At 39.5% G+C, this 13,175-nt stretch overlaps 1 protein-coding gene across 1 annotated transcript; it reads left to right on the top strand.

Annotated features, from left to right (window-relative positions):
* Positions 1-863: 863 nt before the first annotated feature.
* On the top strand, positions 864-2,006 carry LOC110200532 (olfactory receptor 52K1-like). Its single transcript, XM_020975909.1, has one exon. The coding sequence runs from the start codon at positions 864-866 to the stop codon at positions 2,004-2,006; it is 1,143 nt and encodes a 380-aa protein (XP_020831568.1).
* Positions 2,007-13,175: the final 11,169 nt, after the last annotated feature.

Genomic DNA, 13,175 nt, shown 5'->3' with positions numbered 1-13,175 from the left:
TTGGGGTTGATTTCTTTATGAGATGTTTTGAAAAAGTGAAACAGAAATAATTATATAGTTCAGGTCCTTTGTGAAAAATTTGTTCAAAAGGGAGGCAGAGTGGGGTAAACACTATGTATCAGGGTGGGCAGCTAGGTGGTGCAGTGGATGGAGCACTGGAGTTGGGAAGACTCATCTTTGTGTGCTCAGATTTGGCCTCAGACTCTTTTATTAGCTTTGTGACCTTGGGCAAGTCACTTAACCCACTTGGCCTCACTTTCCTCATCTGTAAAATGAGCTGGAGAAGGAAACGGCAAACCACTCTAGTATCTTTACCTAGTAAACATACAAGGCAGTGTATGATTGAGGGAGCAGATAAATATCAGTTCTTAAGAACAAAGCAGATTTAAGAAATTTGGGTAACCAAGTGAGGCTTGAAGGCACAAGTGACTCTGATATCAAGGACAGTGTGGAGATTGGGAGCCCAAAATACATTGCATTATAGTTATTTGTGTATGTGTCTTATCCCCTTTACTGGAGAGTGAATCTCATGAGGACAGGATTTTGTCCAATCTTTATTTTCCCCAAAGCAGCCACCCAAAGGCTCAGCATTAATTTTTTTGGGGGCAGATAAATGAATGAACTGCTGGATGGATTATAGGACATAAAAAAAAGAGATATAAGTTCTCAAGTCACTTAACATTTTGTCATCAGAGATGCCCACTGAGATTTAGTCCCGTATGAGCAAAGCTGGGACCTTTAACCCCACTAGGTTTGGAGATTGGATCCATGTTCAACTCCTTTTCCCTGCTCTAACCTGATTGTCTTTCTTTTCAGGGGCTTAATGGCTTTGCTGGGTTGGGATCTGTGGCAGCCTGCCCAATATGATGCTTCTAAATGACTCCAGCTTCCCATCCACATTTTTCCTGACTGGTATACCAGGGATGGCTTTTGCACACATCTGGATTTCCTTGCCTTTCTTCTCCATGTTCTTCATGGCTGTGACTGGGAATTGCATCTCACTCTTCCTCATCTTCACAGACTGTAATCTGCACCAGCCCATGTTCTTCTTTCTCTCCATGCTCTCTTCTGTTGACCTGGTCCTTTCTCTCTCCACCCTGCCCAGGATGCTCACCATCTTCTGGTTTGATGCCACAGCCATCAGCTTCCATGCCTGCCTTGTCCAAATGTTCTTCATCCATGCATTTTCTGCTATGGAGTCGGGGGTGCTGGTGGCCATGGGATTGGATTGCTATGTGGCCATCTGTAACCCCCGGTGCTACTCCTCTATTCCCACCCCAGTGGTCATTGCCCAAATTGGGGGTCTAGTCATGCTTCGGGGCATTGGATTCACTGTCTCTTTCCCAAGTCTGGCTCAACATTTGCCCTGCTGTGGGTCACATGTCATTGCCTACACCTATTGTGAGCACATGACTGTGAAACTGGCCTGTGGGGACACCACAAGAGATAACATCAATGCCTTTATTGTGGCACTTTTCCTGGGTATTGGTGATGTAGCCTTTATTGCTTACTCCTATGGGCGCATCCTACAGACAGTATTGAATTTCCCCTCACATGAAGCGTGGGCCAAAGCAGGCAGTACATGCACTGCCCATGTTGTTGTCATTCTTTTCTTCTACATGCCAGGCTTCCTTTCTGTCATTATGCAGCGCGTCGGTCCACCCACCGCCTTTGCAGTCAAGGTCATCTTTGCCAATCTCTACTTGCTCTTCCTACCTGCTCTCAACCCTATCATCTATGGGGTCAAGACAAAGAAGATTCGGGAGAGACTGCTGGTGATCCTGAATCCCAAGAAGATCGACCCCCCCCCCCGAGTTCTGACTTGTTTTTCTGGGATCAGGAGGGGTATTGTGGAGGTTCTATCCTGGCATGCCCAAAGAGGGAAAGAATCATGGCATACTGGTTTAGCTGTGCCCTTTGGTGAAGACAGGAGACTCAATGATGTTGCAATAAGAAATACTCAGGCTAGATTTTGGGACAATTCTATTGAGGGTCAATGTAGTTAGGCATTAGAGAAATTGTCTGAGGGAGGCTAGGAATCCATTGTCAGTCAACCAATAAATCAAAATTGAAAAGCTTCTATGTGCCTATCTCTACACTTTGTATTCTTATTGAATAATAATATGATGATGTGGCCTTTACAGCCTAGTCTGGGAGTAATGCACAAAAATCAATCAGGGAACAGTCAAAGAAAAACTACGTAATACTTACTATGAATGCAATACAAGTGCAGGGATAGGAACATTAACAATTCCATATCTATCTATCTACCTGTCTTTCTATCTTTATTTATCTTTCTATCTAAATTTGCAGTTTACAAAGAGCTTAAAAAAACCCTACTCAATGAGGTATGTAGTGCGTGTAGTATCTTCCCTGTTTCATGATGAGGAAACAGCTTATATCACTTGCTCACTGGCACACAGTTAAATATCAGAGCTAAGATGTGAATCTGATTTCTCTCTGCAAATTTAGTGTTGTTTCAACTCTACCACGTTGCTTGGCATTTCACTTTAGGGATCTAGAAAAACACACTATCTTCCTCTTCATATGTTAAGGATAGGAGGGTAAACTTGATTACAGAGGTAACTTGAAGTTGCAAGATCAAAGGAGGCTCCCCCTTAAATTGAATTGAAATATACAACTCCACAATTACAGGTCAAGGCTTGTCTTTTCCATTATGTAATATAAAAATATAACAAAGTCCAAAGTATTTTGTGTACTCTATAATTTTGCCCTTTCTTGACTCCTGAGAGTGTTTCTCCCAATTATCCTCATTCAATCCAAACAACTCACCTCAAACCTCTTTATTAATCATTACCATCTCTACAATCATCATATCTATCATTATCATCAAAGAGTCATAGAATCTCAGAATTGGAAGGAACTTGAGAGGCCATTTAATCGGAACATATGGGAAAAGAGATTCTTTCTACAAAATATTCCACAAATGACCATCTTCCCTTTTCTTAAAGATATCCAGTGAGGAGGAGCTCATTACTCTCTAAAGCAGTGTCTTTCAGTTTTGATTAGCTGTAAGTGTTAGGAAGTTTTCCTTACACTGGGCCAAAGTTTGTCTCTACAATTTCTACTTATTGCTCTTAATTTTGCCCTTTAGGGTCAAACAGAAGAAGGCCAATTATTAGACATGCTTGAAGATAATTATTAGTCCCCTGACTTACTAAGCCTTTTCTTTTCCAGGTTATACACCCTCAGTTCTCCACCTAATCCTTTTGTGGTATCAACTTGAGACTCTTCACCATTCTGGTTGCCTGCCTCTGGACACTCTCCAGATTATCAGTGTCTTTCCTAAAATGTGATTCCCAGAACTTATTCTCTCTGCTCTGGGCATTTTCTGTACTACATTCCTGCAGTGCTCTCTTTCTTCATCTCCATCTACTGGCTTCCTTGACTTGAGGGTTTTATTTTAATTTGAAGCATGTCTTTACTTTTTCCTCTGCAATAGATTCTGGTGGCCTTTCTTAAAATACTTGTCATGAACACTTCAATATGAGCTGATTAAATGTCCCATGAAATGATGTTTCCTATTGTCTTTGAACATGTGATAAAGACAACTCAGCCAACTCCTTTATGTATCTCTTCAAGGAGAACTGATCAACTTTCCTTCTGTTTAGCTATAAGTTCCTTAGACAGTTATAAAATAAGGTGCTTTGTAAGGTCTGAAAGAAGTAAATGCAAGAAATCAGATTTTCTGAGATATTTGAACATCCAACTTCCATCATTTTACAAACGAGGACTATGGGGCTCAGAGAGGTTGAATGATTCGTCCAATGTCACATAGGTAGTAATGTAGAAGAGCTAGGATTTGATGTGAATCATTATTATTGAATCAAATTCAGAGATCTGAGTTCGAGTGTTTCGCTTTAACTGTAAGACTTCAGAGGCTACTTCATGGAGAGTTTATCACTTCTCTTCAGGGCGACCAAGCATTCCAGGAAGCACTCCTCTCGCTGATCACTTTGGACCTTCCTTCCTAGGTGCTCACTCTAGCTGCACTGTTCTTACATAGTCACTCCCCTTTGTGGCATTGTTCTCTTGGGCTGGTCTGCTACCTTCCTCAGCCCAATATGAATCATATGGCCATGGTACTCTCTGAGAGGCTTGTCTGGTCAGTAGTACCTGACAAGTTCACAGCATACCATGCTCCTCCAATGCCACATTTGTAAAGCTGGCCCCATATCAATTTTCTACAAAGTTTCAAAGCCAAAACCTAATTGCACAGATGGGCCATTAGGTGGTGTAGTAGATAGAATGCAGGGCCTGGAGCCAGGAAGATGAGTCTTCCTGAGTTCAAATTCTGCCTCAGATACTGTGTGACCCTGGGCAAGTCACTTAACCTGTTTGCCTCAGTTTCTCATCTGTAAAATGAGCTAGAGAAGGAAATGGCAGACAACTCCAGTATTTTTGCCGAGAAAATCCCAAATGGGGTCATAAAGAGTTGAACACAACTAAAACAACTGAACAGCAACAATTGCATAGATATAGTGGAAAGGAAGGCAATCACCTGGTCCATGTCAAAGTGGGATCAGGAGGAAAAGGTCCCAAAGCAAGGAGCCATGATGAAGCTGCTGAAATCTCTGAGTCCTTGGCCCACTTGGTATCATTTTCTTCACTCTTATGCATCCCAGATATTGGCCTGTTAGTTCTTTTGGTGTCACTATAATTGCCAGGTCTTTCTCCTGGGTTCACAATATCACAACTTAGATTCTAAGAACTTGAAGTGACCTCAGAGCCCATCTAGTCTATACCCAGATAATCATCTCCTCCATGACACCATGGCCAAGCGATCAATCAATAGCTTTTGTGATGGGGAACTCATTTCCTATGAAAGCATTCCAGTCCACTTTTAGATAGCTTGATCTTAAGTTTTTCCTTATATAACACTGAAATCTGACTCTGTAACATTTATTCCCAATTTTGCCCTCTGAGGCTGAACAGAGTAAATCTAATCTTTCTTCTGCATAAGGGTCCTTCAAATGCTGGCAAATTGATATCATGTTCTCTTCAGGCTAAATATCCCCTGGTACCTCAAGTCATCCTCATATATAAACATCAACAGACTCTCTGCAAGCCTCTGTCTTCACGAGACCTGTTTTCTGGGCATTGTTGTAAAAATCATCGTCTTAACATATTTTATCTTGCTTATCACTGAACATTGTACCACAAATGTCAACTGACAAGGATCAAAGCTAAAATAGAACTATCACAACAGTTATTCTTGACATCATGTTTCTTTTAATACAGTCTATGGTAATATGAGCATTTTTGGATACCACATACATATTAATTTTGTATAGAGTCTGTGGTTCACTAAAACCTCTGGCTGTTTCCAAAGGAATTGTTTTCTAGCCATGCCTCCCCTAACCCTTACTTATGAATTGACTTCTTAGCTCACAGAAGTTTATACTTATTCTTGCAAAATCTCATCTTATTAGATTCAGCCCATCACACTAGCCTACACTGATCTCTTTGAATCCTGACAGTCATCTGATGTTTTAGTTTTCAAGTTCAACAAGAATTTTTTTTTTCTGTAACTCCATTGAAGTCCTTGCTAAAAGAGTTAAACCACACAGTCAAAGACAAATCACTGGGACATTCCACTAGGGTCTTTCTTTTATGTTAAATATAATCATTATTTTGGAGCCCTCATTCAACCAGTTCTCAACCACCTGCATCTTTAGCTAGCTCATATTTCTTACCTTATCCGAAAGGATAGCATGAGAGACTCCTTTGACCCCTGTGCTAAAATTTAATTATGCTGTGTCTATAACATCCTTAGGCTTGTAAATTTAGAGTTAAAAGGGACTTTAGATGTCATTTTGCTAAGCTTCTTCATTTTATAGATGATAAAATGAGGCCCAAAGATAGCTAGGTTGTACAGTGGATAAAGCATCAGGCCTGGAGTCAGGAAGACTTGGGTTCAAATCAAACCTCAGACACTTCCCAGCTATGTAAACTTGGCCAAATCACTTAACCTCTGTTTACCTCAGTTTCTTCATCTGTAAAATGGGCATAATAATAGCACCTACCTCTTAGGGTTATGGTGAGAATCAAATGAATTTGTAATTATAAAGCGTTTATACATTGTAAGTACTACATAAAGGCTTTTCATTATTATTGTTATGATTATAGCAACTTGTCTAGGTTACACAGGTTACAAAGGACATTAGAGAAGATCTAGTTCAATTTCCTCATTTTAAATGTGAGAAAATAGGTCTTAGAAGTTAAATGTCTTGTCTAAGATCACAGAATAAATAGGTTTTCGTTGGCTCTCCCAACTTTGGTCTGAACCATTTCCCCTCATACCACATTTTGCTTTATCGAAAATTAATGTCTTCTACTTCTGGCTGTATTGACGAGATATACAGATGTTATATCATTTTCCCCACATTATAGAGCATCAAGTGTATAAGAATGTTTTTTATGAAGTTCAACGTCTAGAACATGTTTTTATTATCTTTCCATTGTATCTGAAGCTTTTTAATCAATTCAAAGTGAATTTCTGGCAAGTCATAGTCAAATGAATGATTCTAATCACAGAAAGGAAGCATTTAAAATTCCTTAAATGTTTAACACACAGACACGGTATATTATTTTACACTCTGAGTGCACAAATGGCAATTATTAAATAGAAACTTTTATGTAGCAACCAGGAACCCCCTTCATGCATGGACTCCAAGAAAACTATCCCAGCGTGTATATACTTTACGAGTCAGAATACTCTCTAAACCATAGCTCACCAGCCTCCTGGGGTGGGTTTACTTTAACAGACAATCAGAGACATTCTTACTTCAAAGCAAAGGAATTTATTGAAATAATATAGAAATCATGAAACAACAGACCATCCCCTATTCACTCATAAACCTTGGACTTAACTCTCCCATAAATATGCTCAGTGGAAAGAATGAGAATGCAAAGCAAAAATACATTGGGAATATATATATACACACACACATACATACATGCACACATATATATGTAACATGTAATGCAAAAAATCCTGTGTGGAGGGGTGCACACATAATAAATGTGGGCAGTGAATCCATCTACACTAAGAAATAATGCATACCTCTGATACTGCAAAGCTGCTGATGACTTCTGTTAATGTCTTCACACTTGCTTCTGCTAGCTATGCTTACCCTGGTCATTAGGTCTCTGTGCCTCTCTGTAGGTGCTGCACGTAGGTGCTACGTGTCTGGACAGTTGCTCTTGAGAAATCCCACTCTCTTCAGGATCATCTAATACTCTGCTCAATATCTCCTGATGGTTGCTGATGCTCATAAGAATTTTCCTTGCAGGAGAGGGCTGTAGTCTGCCAATTAACTTCTGTAGTTATCTCCAACATGCAGCGGTAAGGAGGATGGGTCAGTAGTGAAGGCAATAAGTAAGTATCCTAAAAGGGAGAGTTACAGATCTTTTCAGTCTATTCTTTCAACCTCCTACTGGGCTTTAGCTATCATTGTTCAGTTGTTTCAGTCATGTCCAAATCTTCATTACCCCATTAGGGGTTTTCTTGGCAAAGATACTGGAGTGATTTGCCATTTCCTTAGGTCATTAGGTCTCCATGTCTCTGAATATTTAACACCCATTAGAGACCAAGGTTAAGGTCTTATCAAGTCAGAACCTGATTAGTTACTTTGGAACCCAAGATCCAATGCAAGATGGATATCGCTCATATGAGGATAGGCAGCTGTCCACCTACATATTTGTTTCCACCTCTCATGCTGCCTGAAATTCGTCTAAGTAATTCACTCTTTCACATCTTGAAGTCTTTTGGATTTTGATGGGTAGAATATTAAAATATGAATGCCATTGGGATGGGTCATGCCTCAAATATTAGCTACATTTCAAAACAACAACTAAGAAGAAGGCTTGCCAGGGATGGGAGGAGACAGGCTATGTATCTGGGGGTGAGGGAAGGGAAGTAGAATATTATGAGGGGAGAGATATGTGTTGAAAGTGGGGTGTAAAGGGCTGTAGATTGAGAGGAGTGTTGGAAGAGGGGTTGCACCTGGAAAACAGAGGAAGGAGGGCATGTGAAGAAGGTTCCAAGACAGGGACAAAAAAAAAAGGAGCAGATGAAGAGGAGAGAACCTATGAAAAGGGAGAGAAGAATGGAGTAGAAGAGTAGGGACGTGTGCCTCAAAAGACAAATTTGGGGGATTTTCTGAGGGCTGACCCTGACTGGATTTCTACCCCTTCCTTGCACTGAATCTGTGGGATCTGGTTAAGGGGATCATAGACCTGGAAGTGGAAAGGACCTCAGAGGCCCTCTAGACCAACTGCTTCATTTCACAGATGAGGAAACTGGTACCTAGAGAGATTAAGTGGCTTATCTAAGGTCTCACAGCTATTAGGTGTCTGAGGCAAGATTTGGGCTCAGGTTTTCCTGACTCCAGAACTTTTCTTTACACTGTACTACAATAACAGCAATAGGCAATGGAAGTGGAGAGAAGGGACAGAGAAGACCTTCACCACTTATGGGGAACTGGTGCTTGGACAGTCTCTACAATCCTGAGTTTTCCCAGGTCTCACTCCAAGCATGAGTGGAAACTACACCCCCAGGCAGCCTATGCCTTAGGAATGTTGGTATTACCTGGGTTGGTCCAGTTCACCTTTAATTTACTCACAGGAGTCTGAAATGGAAAACAACCCACTTTAAATGTACCTTTGGGATTCAGAGGCAGAGGAAACATGAGAGAGATAGAGTAGCTTAGTAGTATTGTAGAAACACAGAGTTTTCCTGGCTCCTACTGCAATGTTACTTAGCACTTTATTGGGTATGCAACCTTAGAAACGAAGAGATGAGGAGGTCAGTGACTGGGCTGGATCACTAGGCCCTGACTTCGAGTGGGTGAATGTGAAGGCATTGCCCTCTCTTGTATCCCTGCTGTGAATCTACTTTGCTCAGCCCTTTGAGGATGGTGGTGGTGAAAATACCTCAGCTATAGGGACTTCTCCCTTTACCATGAGACAACCTCAGCTCCTTGATGGCATGCTAGCCTCTAGGGTGGTTCTCCTGGGAGTCAGACACAGGATTAATATCCTTTTTTGCCTAGGGTTGTTAGTCAGTACCTTCCTGATCTATGTTTGATTGCATTGCATACTCAGTGCAAATGTTCTATCTGGGGTAAGTATGGGTTGCAGCATTGGGAATTCCAAGTTCTAAGGAAGGCTGTTGAAGTGACGGTGCAGTGATATTTTCAGTTTCTCACTTTCCTTTCCATTCACCTGGGTATTGAGACTCTTTTCAATTTGGGGTTTTGCCATGGACTGCTCAGTCATAGCTCTCATCCATCTATTCTGTCTCTTTCCATATGTTCATTTGTTAGCAACTTTTCTTCAGGGTCCTCCCTTTCTCCTTTGACATGTGTGTCTAGCAGTAGCATTACCTCTGCCCACTGTCCAGTGTTGGAAATTGGAAGGTCTGGCTGGCTTGGTATGGAGCTGACACAGAATTCATTCTGCCTCCTTATCATTTATATAGGAAGAGGTATACACCATATTTCATTATGTGACCTTGGGAAAAATCATTTAACCTCCCTAGGCTTCAGTTTTGTCTTTGCAAAATGAAGAGATTCAATTACTTGATCTCCATAGTTCATTCTATTCTTAACGTTCTATGTCTTTGTGTATCTCTGATCTACACCAACATACATGTGAGATAAAAAAAATGTTGAATGTGAGGCTCCTCAAAAACACAGGCTGTGGGAAGAGATAACCACTTTATGAACCTATCATCACATGCCTCAGCAGCTCAGCTCTGCTATTTACCAGCTGTGTGACCTTAACCTTGTTGAATCTCTAATTCCTCCCCTGTAAAAAAAAAAGGATAGAATAGGAAAATTCCAACATTCCTTCCAATTCTACATTTTCAGATCTGTCTTCCCTCCTATCCTCTTTTCTCCCTCTAATGTAACATTATCTGTACCCTGATTCCCTGCCTCAGTTTTCCCTCTTGAACTGACCCTAGCTTAGAAGTAGAGGGAGCTACTGAGGGCAGGAGGGTCATCTCTGCAGGAGGGGGCAAAAAGGGGAGTGCTATCCCTAATCAGCTTACCTAAGGAGACAAAAAGGGTAGGAGAAGGTCTTGAGTAGCATTTGGACATCCTGATCCAAATAGAGTCTCCCTAAAACCATACCCTTCTGTCTCTGGAGCATAAATCTAGAACTTCTTTTTCATGTCTGAGTTCCTGTCCATCCTTGCAGTACTGAAATTTCCCCAGAGTGTGGCTATATGGCTTCTGCAGCTAATGTATAGGGTCCCTAAACAAGTAACCCAGAGTATTGGAACTTTGCCTCTTTTCTCTCCACTCTCCTTCCTCTTCCTTCTTTACTCCTTCCTCTTCTCTCTCCCCACCTCATCCTCATCCTTCTGTCTCTAACCCTTTTTCTCCCTCATCTCTCTGTGTGACACCTAGACTCTGTGACTCTGATGCAACCCTGGAATTAGCTGACCCATATATTTTTGTGTCCCATACACTTTAGGCATAATGATTTCCTGACCTCTAAATAGCATAATGTAGTTGATGATTCAGTGAAAGGGAAGGGAAGAGAATTAAGGAGATAGGGCTAAGGATTCAAGATTTAGGTCAAATGAGACATACTTAGACCTTTGGATAGTTTCAGAAGACACGAACAGGAGGGTGGGAAAGCACTGTGCCACTCACTTGTATTCTCTTGGATTTCCTCATGGTCTCTGCTCCAGCTTATCTCTCTCTGCTGATCTGTCTATCCATTTTCCCCTCCCTTCTTCTTCCTCCTCCTCCTCTTCCTCTCCATGTGCCTGTTTTTGTGATAACGTTACTCAACCCATCCGTTTTTAAACTTCTCTATTTCTGTTGATGGCACTACCATTCTTCTAGTCATCCAGGCTCAAAATTTTGAAATCATGATCAATGTTTCCTGTTCCTTCCTCCTCTCCCCTACATTCAATAAGTTGCAAAATCTTATTGATTGTACCTATACAACAACCATTACACTCTCATTCCCTTCTTTCCACTTCCACAATCTCATGGCTTCTTGCTTGGACTATTGCAATAGCTTCTGAATTGGTCCCTAGGTTTCCAGTGTCTTCTCTCACTAATCCATCCTTCACAAATTGATATTCCTAAAACACAGACTGCCTGGCCATACCTCACTCGTACTAAAACATTTTCAATTACTTTCTATTCCCTTTAGCATAACATATGCAATTCTCATCTTGGTCTATAAAGCTAGAGCTAGAGCTCTACAATAGAAATCTGACCTATTTTTCTAGTCATTTCATGTTACTTTCATATATTCTCTTTCTTTCTTTTCTTATTTTCTTTTAATTTATGGAATAAAACAAGCATTTCCATAACATTGTATAATAAAAAGATTATTGTATACAAAACTCTAAATTTACAATGCACAACTTGAAATTCCTTTCAAATATACAACAAAATTATCAAGGAGGTTTCTTTTTTTCTCTTCTCTTACCCTCCCCCTCACCTTAGAGATGGCTGCCACTAGAGACAAGGATATATATATATATATATATGTATATATACATATATATGTATATATATGTATATATATATATATATAAAGTATATATGTATATATACTATATATATGTAAAATTATTCTATGCATACTTCTGTTTATCAGTTCTTTCTCTGGATGCAGATGTCTTTCTTCATATGTCCTTCATAGTTAATTTGGGTTTGTATAATAAACAAAATAACTCATTCATTCAAAGTCATTCTTAAAACAATATTGCTATTACTGTGTACAATGTTTATTTGGTTTTGCTCATTTCACTTTTCACTATTTAGTGCAAGTCTTTCCATATTTTTAAAAAAATCATGAGCTTATTATTTCTTTTTTTTAATTCTTTTCATGAATTTATTTATTTTTAGTTTTCAACATTCACCTCCACAAGATTTTGATGTCCAGATTTTTTCCCCATGTCTCCCTTTTTCTCACCCCACAACAGCATGTAAATTGATATAGGCTTAACATATACATTCTCATTAAGCCTATTTTCACATAGCCATGTAAAGAAGAATTAGAACTAATGGGAGAAAGCATGAGAAAGAAGAAAGAAAAAAGAGATCAAATAATGCTTTGATCTGCATTCACACTCCATAGTTCTTTTGCTGGATGTGGACAGCATTTTCTATCATGAGTCTTTTGGAGTAGTCTTACTTATATCCTTGCATTACTAAGAAGAAATAAGTCTATCAAAGTTAGTCATCACACAATGTGGCAGTTACTGTGTACAATGTTCTCCTGGTTCTGCTCACTTCACTCAGAATCAGTTCATATGTATTTCCAGGTTTTTCTGAGGTCTGCCTGCTCATTGTTTCTTATAGCACAGTAGTATCCCATCACAATCATATACCACATCTTGTTTAGCCATTCTCCAATTGATGGGCATCCCTATAACTTCCAGTTCTTTGCCACCACAAAGAGAGCTGCTATAAACATTCTAGAACATATAGGTTCTTTCCCTTTTCCCCTAATTACCTTTGGAAATAGACCAAGTAGTGGTATTACTCTCAAAGGTAGTTTAATAACTCTTTGGACATATTCCAAATTCCTCTCCCAAATGACTGGATCATTTCACAATTCCACCAACAATGAACTAGTGTCCTAATTTTTCCACATCCTCTCCAACATTTGCCACTTTCCCCTACTATCATTTTAGCTAATCTGGTAGTTGTAAAACAATATCTCCAGGTTGTATTATATTACATTATATTAAATTATATTTCACAGTTATAATATTCCCTATATTCACTTTGCATTCTAGTCAAAATGGCTTCTAGCTGTCCCTTACACACAGCATTCCACCTCTCCTCTCTGAAGTTTACAAAGGCCATTCTCCATGTCTGGGATACAATCCATCCTTGTGGCTGCCTCATAGAAACCCTAACTTCCTTAAAGCTGCAGATTATGTGCTATCTCCTCTATGAGACTTTTCCTGATCCTTCCAGATATGAGTAATATCCCTAAATTGCTTTGTTTTAGTTTGCACATATTTTGTACTAATTTATATTTTATTCATTTATTCATTTTATTATTTATACAGCATCAATTTTTATAATTAATTACATTAATAGATTTAATATTGTTATATTATACATCATATATTATGAATATATTACATATATAAATCATACTTTATT

Source organism: Phascolarctos cinereus, unplaced genomic scaffold (assembly GCF_003287225.1).
Source record: "Phascolarctos cinereus isolate Bilbo 61053 unplaced genomic scaffold, phaCin_HiC Scaffold_726;HRSCAF=1367, whole genome shotgun sequence".
NCBI classification, from domain to species: Eukaryota; Metazoa; Chordata; class Mammalia; order Diprotodontia; family Phascolarctidae; genus Phascolarctos; species Phascolarctos cinereus.
This window is presented reverse-complemented; position numbering and strand designations above follow the sequence as displayed.

Bases quoted from the DNA above. Each gene is read 5' to 3' on its own strand.
- LOC110200532 (XM_020975909.1), top strand. From the start codon at position 864: ATGATGCTTCTAAATGACTCCAGCTTCCCATCCACATTTTTCCTGACT.